This window comes from Penaeus vannamei, chromosome 33, assembly GCF_042767895.1.
Source record: "Penaeus vannamei isolate JL-2024 chromosome 33, ASM4276789v1, whole genome shotgun sequence".
Classification (NCBI taxonomy): Eukaryota; Metazoa; Arthropoda; class Malacostraca; order Decapoda; family Penaeidae; genus Penaeus; species Penaeus vannamei.
In genome coordinates this window covers 10,508,402-10,520,596 of record NC_091581.1, presented here as the reverse complement: position 1 = coordinate 10,520,596, position 12,195 = coordinate 10,508,402, and the positions used below count along the sequence as shown (strand labels likewise).

At 38.2% G+C, this 12,195-nt stretch overlaps 1 protein-coding gene across 1 annotated transcript; it reads left to right on the top strand.

The window, feature by feature from the left end:
* The first annotated feature begins 3,644 nt into the window (after nt 1–3,644).
* Nucleotides 3,645–10,619, top strand: LOC113817661 (cytochrome P450 2L1-like). Its single transcript, XM_070145404.1, has 11 exons — nt 3,645–3,799; nt 4,782–4,880; nt 5,107–5,197; nt 5,624–5,757; nt 6,573–6,791; nt 7,020–7,213; nt 9,041–9,152; nt 9,380–9,560; nt 9,657–9,774; nt 9,980–10,124; nt 10,244–10,619. Exons 2-11 carry the CDS (start codon nt 4,799–4,801, stop codon nt 10,426–10,428), a joined length of 1,461 nt encoding a protein of 486 aa, XP_070001505.1. The 5' UTR covers nt 3,645–3,799; nt 4,782–4,798; the 3' UTR covers nt 10,429–10,619.
* The last annotated feature ends 1,576 nt before the right edge of the window (nt 10,620–12,195 follow it).

The window sequence follows — 12,195 nt, the reverse complement described above, 5'->3', positions numbered from 1 at the left end:
GCGGCCCTCCATCTTGTTCTTCTAATAATACTGTGAATATTACTATTCTTATATTTTTATAATGATATTACTGATATTGTTATTAACAGTCGCTATCATAAGTATTATTATCATTAAGCAGTACTCCTACTACTACCATTGCCGTTATCATTAACAGAAGTAGTAGGTAATAGTAGCAGTAGTATTATGATTGTTATAGATAATGCGATTAATCTTGATATGTTTACTATAATCATTTACGCCATCAGGATTAATGAAACGACCATTAACTCTTTTGCTGTCAATGTTATTGTCATCCGTGTCGACATCCAAATATCTTGGTAGGTAAAGTATGCATAAAGATATAAAAAGGGAAAGAAACAATGATGTGTGCGTGTGTGTTTACACATACATATACATACATACATACATACATATATATATATATATATATATATATATATATATATATATATATATATATATATATATATATACATACATAGATAGACTGATAAATGGATAGATATATTGAGAGAGAGAAAAAAAAGAAAATACCAAATTTCGTGCGTCACCAGAAGTTCCTAACAGAAGGGTGCTTTGCTGTTGATAGCTGGCCCATTTTCTACGAACGGTCGAAATAGTGATTCTTTTAATAGTAGATTACTACAAGATCTACCATTTACTCTTTATCTTATTCGAATCACTAAATATTATGGAAATGTGATACTGGTGTTTTATTTTGTAAAAATCTTAACCAATTTTTCTATTACTTTATTTTTCACAGTGTATATTGAAGGATTGCTCATTAACTTAAATTACGTACGGCTACATTAAACTGTATATTCATTTTAATTAAGGAAAATAGACAAATGTTTGCCTTCAGCTCTCGCTGTCACCAGCTACCTGTTATGGGGTATCTGGTGCTGGCATAAAGTTCCCGGGTTCAGAATCGCGGAGGCTGCCCTTGCTAGAAGCGTATCCTTTGCATTCGGTCTTCCGAGGGCCCTCGTCCACACGCTCTAGACCTTGCTCTAGCCAGCCTCGGAAACAGAATGAACACACCTAGGGCTTAGGGTATGAGATGAGGAAAGTCCAGTCTTTGAATTAGAAATCGTGCAACTTTTAAAACAAACGTAACATTTTCAGTTTATGTAAATTTTTCAAATCTATCTCTTATATAGCATTTTTATGTACATGTTTACAGAGATAAACTTTGATTACTAATCCTATTCAACGCTGAAGGCTGGGTTATGGCATCGCGCTGTTGTTTCGGGTGTTCTTCATGTTCAAATTCAGATGAAATGTTCATGCTCTGGTAAAATGCTACTTCGTATTTACCGCTCTAATTGAGTTTACATTCACCGTTACTATCTTAAAATGGAATGTGTTGCAATATTAAAGGCTGGTTATGTAGTCTTTTGTAGAAGTAATTTCATGACTTGAGTAGGTTGTCACTTTGGCCGAACTTGCTACCCTGTTAAGGGGCGGTCACACTAGTCTATCCTGTCCAGGGATCCCAAGACAGAACAGGAAGCTTCCCAAACTATGACGGGAACTGATATGATAATCCATAGCCGGCGCGGAATTACTGCGCTGGTATTTTATCCCTGACCAGACCAGGAAAAATATTGCCGAAATAAAAACTATAATGTAATTCTGGGGAACTCGATACTAAAAATCCTAAAATGTGTCGAGAAGAGTGAGAATTTAGTAGCAATATGTTCCAGTTTTTAACGAAATTATTCTGTGCCAGAGGAGCAGGGGTTACACCAAGTTGTCGTACAAAAGGAAATTAACTTTTAAATATATAATCTTATTAAGGATAACATTATTACCTTTATAGGCTTTTGGAATTGAAAAGTCTAATCTGATGGATTTGGTAGCCACAAGACAATGTCGGGATAGGCCTCGGGGGAACGATTTCTTTCCAAATAAAATGTAAACAGTAATTTGCACTGGGCTTGGTGACAAATGATAGTCCAAAACCTAAAGGTTTGGTTTCACACACACACACACAATATATATATATATATATATATATATATATATATATATATATATATATATATATATATATATATATATACACACATCTCGGCTTCCTCCCATTTCTATATGGGGTCGCCCTTATGGATGAGCTGCTTCCACTGATTTTCCTATTAGTAATGGTTTTGGCATGGGTTTTTACAATCGGATGCCCTTCCTGACACCAACCTTCTCCATTTATCCGGGCTTGGGACCGGCACAAAGGCGTATCTGCAGTATACACCTACATATGCATATGCTTCAATGCATACACGTTCATACCCGTGCGCATACACACAGTGTCTGGGTGATTATACATACACCCTCTATTAAAATGAGCCCATGCAATACAAGCATATAAACTGTTCAGCAGCAGAGATGTTGAAGAAGAAAATAGAGAATGACATTAGAATGCATAGGAATAAGGATGGGGATTTAGAGGAGTTTTAATAATGATTTTGTGTCAGACCAGCGTCTGACGTTTGTGTGTTGCCATCGCTTGGATATGCGCCTTGCCAATACATGGTTTATGTGGCGAATCTCTTGCCGCATGGTTCATTATAGCTGTCGCTTTGTGTGAGCAGTGTTCAAACCTTCCTGAATCCGCAATGTCCTGTACTCACATGCTGAAGGATGAGCTGCTCTTGGCCAGACTCCTTGAGGGAAGCTGTAACGCTTGTGCGATGTGGCGCTGACCTTGGCGTCCTGTGGGCATGGAGGCGGCCGATTCTTGTCATTTCCTGATTCTGTTCTATGTTGGTGATTTTTTTCGGATGGCTTTTCTTTCGTTCGCAGATGTTTGCATCTTTTTGTGGCACGCTCGAGAAATATTGGAACTTATTTGACACAGGATTGGGATCCAAGGTGCCTAGTTGGCACTTGCTGGCTCTCCATGTAAAACGTTTGGATGTGTGTATGTGTGGGTGTGTTTATATTCACATATATATGCGTATATATTATACATATATACGTATATATATATATATATATATATATATATATATATATATATATATATATATATATATTATATATTATATATATACATATATATAATACTTATATACGTATATATAAATACATATTATACATATACACATATACAAGCACACACACACACACAAACACACACACACACACAACATACACACACATATATACATAGAGATAGAAAGATAGATGTAGATATATGATATAATAAATAAAACACTAAAGAATATCACAACAAATATAAAGTATATAGTAACTATGACCCACAAAGTTGTCGAGTCACTGTGACTTGTATTTTTGGGATGCTGTGGGTACAACGAAAGCATTACTTTTTAAAACACTTTTATTTTATCATTACCTGTTAGATATTCACACACATACACACGCACACGCTCACACACAAACAGACACACACGCGCGCGCGCACACACATACACACACGCGCGCGCGCATAAGCAACAGCGGAAACGCCTTCAATGTTTTGAGTCTGAATGAAAGGTAGCGTTGCCATCTAGCGAATTTCCCGCTAATGGTAAAGTTTTTGAGATATAATCTAGCGGGAGATTTGGGAGCGCTATCTATATTTAACGATTTCTCGTCATTTATGGCGAGAAGACAAGGAACTTATATTTGTGTGTATACCTGTTTATAAAAACCAGTCTAGCGATTCTGTGGAAATATCAACTTATCAATGGCAACGGTGATGCAGAAGGAAGGGAGATAGAGCGGTCCCGAACGCCAGAGAAGAAACATTTGAACTTTGCTGTGGAACACGTTAAACTGCGTACTTTCTGTTTTGTAGGTTAGTACTCTGCTTTGATTCTATATTGTGAATTTCGTCCATACTGCTTGTGCGCACCAGTGTAATTCATTGTTCATTCATTTATCCTTTATTCTTTTAACTCAGTTTATGGTTGGATAAGGAATCCTTGTTGGAAACTGTTAAAGAAAACGTTGCGAATACCTGTAACTGCTACAAACCTTTATATATATATATATATATATATATATATATATATATATATATATATATATATATATGTGTGTGTGTGTGTGTGTGTGTGTGTGTGTGTGTGTGTATGTGTGTGTGTGTATATGTGTGTGTGTGTGTGTATGTGTGTGATATTAGTGTTCTATGGTGTATTACATGTGCTTTCACAGATGTTGCAATTCGCTGTTTTTAACTAACATGTAGTGACACTGACAGTTGCAACTTTCGCCTACAACTTTACATCTACATGAAGATTTTTATTTCGGGCGCCCAAAGGCCCATTTCTGGGGCGGCTAGGGAGCGACAGATTACCATAGACATTTAAATAGATATGAATTTGCAGACTTTCTTAAACTGTGGTAGAGTGCTGGCTTTGTTATCATAGTCCTGGGTTCACTTTCGGACGCCCCTCCAGACGGTCACACACACACACACACACACACACACACACACACACACACACACACACACACACACACACACACACACACACACACACGCTTACCGAGTCCGGCCGGAAAGGAACTGGCCATCCTACAGCATCATCCTGCGGCTTGGTATGCATGTTTTCTTTACGGAAATGTCCTCTACCTCCATCTAAACATAGAACCAGTTTTAACCCGAGACATGCATTATACGACGCTCGTGTGTCTGTGTATGTGTGTGTATGCGTGTGTGTGTGTGAACGTCTGTGCATTTGAGTGCTTGCGTTCGTGCGTGCGTGTGTGTATAGATTAGTGTAATCAGACATGTGTTTATTTATACATATATATTTGAAAATCTTGTATTGCAGGATTGCAGATCGCCACAATGATTGTAGAGATCCTGCTGTTTGCTGTGGCAGTGTTTCTGCTTCACTACTGGATGTCCAGGCCTCGGGGAATGCCACCGGGTAAGGCTGTTCCGTAGTGTTTTTTCTTTCTTTCTTTTCTGTTCTTTTTTTTTCTTTTTCTTATTTTCTTATTTTTCTTTTTTCTTTTTTTTCTTTCTTTCCTTTCATTACTTTTCTTCTTTCTTTCTTTTTGTATTTTTCCTTTTTGTATTCTTTCTTTTTATATCAAGATGTCAACTTATTAGTAACATCTTTTCCATGGCAGTTATACATATTGCTCTTCCAGGTCCTTTGGTCATACCATATCTTGGCTCCAGGCTCGTCTTCACCGTCAGCCAAGTGCAGGCGATGCACAAGATTTACGGCGATATATTCAAGTAAGACAATATTCTCCCTACATTTCTCGTGTGTTTCAGAGCTTGTTCATTCCTCGTTCATCCTGACTATTGCGAGCGTATTATTTACCTCTTTTTGATGCTTAGCCCTTGCTTGTCACTTTCCTATAGGAGACGAATCATTTCTTATTGATATGTTTTATTGCATGTCCCTTTTGGTGTAGGCGTTACCTTTACGTTATTTTTCAAGGTTCAGTCACAATACTTCGTCTTGAGCTTCCAGTAATTTCTAAGAGAAGAGGCCTAGTATTATTGTATTCTTCAGTATTCATTTTTATTCCTTCTCTCTCTCTCTCTCTCTCTCTCTCTCTCTCTCTCTCTCTCTCTCTCTCTCTCTCTCTCTCTCTCTCTCTCTCTCTCTCTCTCTCTCTCTCTCTCAACATTAACGGAAAGAAAATCAATTTGCAGATCTGAAATAGGGTCACATAAGCTGATATTCTTGTGCAGTAACAAACTCATCAAAGAAGCCTTGGCGAAGGTGGACTTCGCTGACCGACCACGCCTTGAAGTGGCGCACTTTCTCACGGACGGCCAAGAGGCAGGTGGGCACCGCACATTAAGTTTATGTCATGTCTTGTCGTAGGGATTTTGCTCTCCTGGCATACATTGATGTTTGCAAGCGTAAAATCATATTTATATATAAATGAATAAATAAATGAATTGCATATGTGCACACACACTCACACACACACACACACACACACACACACACACACACACACACACACACACACACACACACACACACACACACACACACACACACACACACACACACACACACACACACACACACACACACACACATATATATATATATATATATATATATATATATATATATATATATATATATATGTATGTATGTATATATATATAATATATATATATGTATGTATATATATATATATAATATATATATATATGTATATATATATATATATATATATATATATATATATATATATATATATGTATGTATGTATATATATATAATATATATATATATATATATATATATATATATATATATATATATATATATATATATATATGTATGTATGTATGTATATGTGTAAAAAATGTGTACACATGTATGTATATATGTATATATAAGTGTATATATGTATGTACGTACTATTTTAATGATAATATTTAGGCTCTTGTGACTTGTGTCTGTTTATTGTGCTTCTAAATTACCTCCTGTGTGCAAGGAATGGCCGGGCTTATCATCCACTGACGGTGCGGGACGAGGACGCCACCACTGCTCCACACAGTGCGGTTGTATATCAACGGTGCACACAAACTAATCAGTTCATGGGGAAATTTGGATTTAGATTTCCTTTGTCTTGGGCAGGTGTCATAATGAGCAACGGCCAACGATGGCAGAACGCGCGGAGGTTCCTGCTGCGCAACCTCCGTGATCTGGGCATGGGGAAGACCTACCTGGAGGAGAGCATCCTGGAGGAGGCCAGGGCGCTGGTCAAGGACTTCAGTAGCCACGCAGGAACGCCTTGCCATGTGCCTGAGTCGCTCAACGTTGCCGTCTTGAACATCATCTGGCAGTTAGTCGCAAGTGCGTTTCCGGTCATTTAGCTTCTCGGACTCAATATCAGTCAAAAGTAGAAAAATATCCATGATATATAATTGGACACATGTTATTTTTCCTTATGTTATCCTCATTATCAATACTATTTTTAGCAGAGGTACAGTAGCCTTAGTCGTAGCAGAAGTAGCATAGGTAGGAGCAGTTGCAGCATCAACAGAGCAGCACTGGTATCGTTATTATTGCTCTCCTACTTAGATAAGCGCTACGACTTCCACGACAAGAAGGTGCTCGAACCCATCGCCATCTTGAGGTCCATCGACTCGTCCTCCTTGGCCACGCTCATCGAATTTTTTCCCGGTCTAAAGAAACTTCTTCCAGGATTCTTAAAGGAGAAGTTCTTTGCAGGGCAGATGAAGAAACTTAAGGACAGCATCGTAGATTTACTGAAGGTAAAAATGAAAGAAAGGAGCGGGATGAAATAGTTCACGTCATGGCCTTTATTTCGGGATGTTTTTTTTTTATCATTCCCTGTATTATCTCTCTCTCTCTCTCTCTCTCTATATATATATATATATATATATATATATATATATATATATATATATATATTATCGGGGAGCTAATGCCGACAGGGGCGTTTGCTTCCACCTACTAGGATCCCTCATGGCAAGCTGCCAGGTAGGTACTTATTTCGGGATATTTTTTTTTATGATTCCCTGTATAATCTCTCTCTCTCTCTCTCTCTCTCTCTCTCTATATATATATATATATATATATATATATATATATATATATATATATATATATATATATATATATATATATATATATATATATATATGTATATATATATATATATACACATATATATATATATATATATTATCGGGGAGCTAATGCCGACAGGGGCGTTTGCTTCCACCTACTAGGATCCCTCATGGCAAGCTGCCAGGTTGGTACTCCTTCCATTTCGATGTCCTAATGACAGGTTTGATCGATCTACCCAAGCCATGACTTCCTAAGTCAATCCACAGGCCTCCTCCACCTAGGGCTGTCGCGTAAAGAGAAAACCTGGTGGGCATGATCATCCTGTGGGAAATGAGCCAGGTGGCCGTATAGCTTTGAGTAGGCGACCATGGATTGTACAGGTAACAGGTCCTGTACCAGTCTCATGGTGCAACTGTTGGTTGGAAACGTGGTCTCGCAAACAGGAGCCCATGATCCGGCACAAGGACCTATTGCAAAAGGCATCAAGACGAGATTCCAAGACGCAGGTTAAAGTCCATGTTTCACAACCTTACAGTAAAACTAGCATTATCATTGCCCTCAGCAGGTGGCCTCTGATACATCGTGGAATAATGTGGGCGAGAACCTTGCCTGGTATACTGAGCAGATGCCTTGGTGATTGTTGCAGTCCCATCGATCCCCCTTCCTCTTCCAGAGAGGGTTGACCACACCCCTCAGCAGGTCAGGAGGAACGTTACCGGACTGCTAGATGGCAGCCAGGACAGCATGCAAGCCGTGCGTCATAGGTCCACTACCAGCCTTTAACAGTTCAGCTGGAATGCCACAGATACCTGCTGCTTTACCAAGTTAATTGTAGGTGGATCAACCTAGTCAACCGCTCAGAATACTCAGCCCAACACTCCCACACTGCAACAGGAACTGAAATGACCTGGCCACTTGCTGAGTAAACTGCGGTCACCTGTGAAGAGGGTTTGAACTTCAACTTTCTCAGGGCTTGGTAGGCAGAATGAAGGTCATTTACTAAGAAATGGCCTTCGACCTTCACTGCAAGACTCCTAATAAACTGTTCCTTGTCCCTTCTCAACAGTGACCAAGTTCTGCGCACCTGAGAACAGTGCAAATCCCAATCCCATCAGACAAGCCACATGACAAGCATCTGTAGCTTCCAGTGTCTCCTGCGAGATAAAATACTGTCTTGCTCCTAGGCGTTCACTGATCGATTCTTGATCTGCATCAAGCGTTTCACGCTTGAAGATGTTCCACTTAAGTACAGTCAGTCAGATTTTCGAGTGCTATGAAGCGAACAGAAATTGCCTCAGCAAAACCCCAGGCACACTCCCCCTCCACCAGCCTGTCTAAATGAAACACCTTAGGGCGGTCATTGGACTGCTGGGGAGTTTTGAAGTGGACCTGAAGGGTAACCAGAAGTAATCTGTGGTCAGTACCAATAAAACATGTATATACGTTTGCATATGAATGTGATAATTTTCCGTAAAGTTACTGGAACCCCCATGACTAACTTCCCTCAGGACACGATAGATTCTCACAGAGCCACGCTCAACCCGGCCAACCCGCGTGACGTCATTGATGAATACTTAATAGCCATGGACGAAAAAAGCGAAATTGCTGAGTATTTCAGTGGTGAGTTTTCGTTTTCTATTTCTGCACGGTATCTTATAATTGTAAAATATTTATTGCAATTATAACTCTTGTCTATCACATGTATCTTCCACTTCTGTAGCTGCTGCTTAAACATGTACAAGCAGCAGGTATTTCTGCTATCAGAAATAGGTCAAGCAATCCAAGAAAGACACTAATTTAATTCAGCAAAGAATTTGATAAGGGATGGCCAAATGTGTTCCTGGCAGAGCTGGATCTGATGAGGACCATCTTCGACCTGTTCGCCGCGGGCTTCGACACGACGGCCAACACCCTTCGCTGGGTCTTCCTCTACATGGCCAGGTTCCCCGAAGTGCAGCGCCGCATCCAGCAGCAGATCGACGAGGTTGTTCCGCGCGACACCTTGCCCTCCTACCAGCACAAGAGTCGGTAAGTTCAACTTTGTCTTCCCAGCGAACTCTTTGCTGAGTCAGTGCCTGAAATCATGTTTAGGACTTGACTGATGTGGCGATGTCCCCATTCCAGGCTGCCATTACTCGAAGCGATGATCCAGGAGGTTCTCCGCGCGTCGTCCATGATTCACAATGGAGTCCAACGTGCAGCTCAGACTGACACTTACCTGGCAGGCTACCTCATCCCGAAGGCAAGTCCCTGTTTCACTCTCTTTGCCCGTGGTTTTTCCCTAAATGGTATACCTCGTAGTGGTTGTTGAAGGCAGGAGGCCCAGCCTACCTGTACCCCATGTTCTTGTCATTGTAGAATTGGTTGTGGTACTGGGGCTTAAACTGTTTAAAAAATACTACAGATCGCCATGTCATAAATCCTTTTCGAAATGCACTGTGCCGCAGGGGTCGTGGGTGTTCGGGTGCTCGGGAATGTGCCACTCGGACTCGCGCTACTGGGACCAACCACAGGAGTTCCGACCTGAGCGGTTCCTCGACCAAGAAGGAAGAGTCAAAACGCCGAAGGAGGGATTCATTCCCTTTGGTACAGGTAAGCCGGATACTCCAGCTTCGTCATTAGAGTTAAGCTCATACCCCGTGGCGATCATAATCGCGATGCCATTAACTGAAAAACTATTGGCGATAGTAATTAGAAATTTTCCCTCGCAGGACGCAGGAGCTGTCTTGGAGAGGCTCTGTCAAGGATGGAACTGTACATCTTCTCGGCAGCCCTTCTGCAGAACTTCACTTTCTCTCCTCCAGCGGGCGTCGAGGTCGACCTTGAAGCCAGCCCCAAGCAACCATCTGCACGCCTGGCTAAAGAACAAGATATTGTCATCAGCCTCAGAGAGTGATAACCAACTGGATGTGGCCTCCTGTTAGTATTTCAGGATTTTCTGCAGTAGATTTTTCTCAGATGTAACCACGACGTCTCTATGTAACATGATTAATATCAATGGCATTTCGATTTTTTTGTTACCTTTAGTTTTATGATTATTGTAGTTGTGTCGCCATTGGAAAAAAAACACATTGTCATGCAGAATAGGTTTAGGTTAACTTTACATTGATGTATATATATATATATATATATATATATATATATATATATATATATATATATATATAATTGCTTAGTACTGTTGTACATGTGCCAATTTCTTAAGATCTCATTTGAATGGAATGATTTGTTGTTGTTTTTTTAACTACAATAAGAAATATAGATATAATAGACAATAGAAATAATTCAAGACTAGACACATTATCACTGACAAACTTGGAACAAAATCTCTGGTTAAAAATATCCTCCCAGGCATCGAGTCCAAGGATTTATTAGGCCTTAGAGCAAGCGCCTCAGGACTCGGGAGTTTTACAGCTGTTCCATCCAGATTCCGGATCCGGGTTTGGATCACCTAGTACAAATCGGTTGCTTTTGGCAGTGAGCATCCCATCCCTAAGATGTCATTCCTAAACGCATGTAACTTTTCATGCAGTGCGTTTGAAAAAAAAAAAAAAATGAGTGAATAAACAAATAAAATAAATACTATAAAGAATCTCCTCTATATTAAACCTTAATTGGGGATTAACTATTATGGCGCGTACAGAAAACCCTGATAGTTAGTATATTACTAATACATCTATATATATATATATATATATATATATATATATATATATATATATATATATATATATATATATATATATATATATATATATATATATATATATATATGTGTGTGTGTGTGTGTGTGTGTGTGTGTGTGTGTGTTTGTGTGTGTGTGTGTGTGCATATATATATATATATATATATATATATATATATATATATATATATATATATATATATTATATGTGTGTGTGTGTGTGTGTGTGCATATATATGTATACACACACATATATAAACATATATATATATAAACATTTAGATATATATATCCACATTATATATATATATATATATATATATATATATATATATATATATATATATATATATATATATATATATATATATATATATATATATATATATATATATATATATATATATATATATATATATATATATATATATATATATATATATATATATATATATATATATATATACAAACGCACACACAGATGTGTATGGATGTATGAATTTATAAGTATATTCATATGTGTGTGTGTGTTTACATATATATATGTATGTATACGTGTGTGTGTGTATGTATGTATGTATGTATATTTATTTGTTTATACATACATGTATATATATATATATATATATATATATATATATATATATATATATATATATATATATATATATATATGCTCAGTTTGAAGTCTTTCCACTTTTATTTTTTCAAAGTTGGAGATGGACGAATGCCAGACTAGTGCTGCATATTCACAAATTGGTCGAATGAAAGTCGTCCATATGTAGATGTCTTCTTGGATTGCATCGAAGGAGTTTAATTTAGTTATCTTGGAAAAACTTTATTCCGCAATCTGAGAACAATTTCTTGGCATTGCCGAACCACTTTAGTTTGTCACTGATCACTACTCCTAACAGACTCACCTCTGTGACATGTGTTAAAAGCTCATCACCTATTGTCAGAATACTATCACAATCGGCC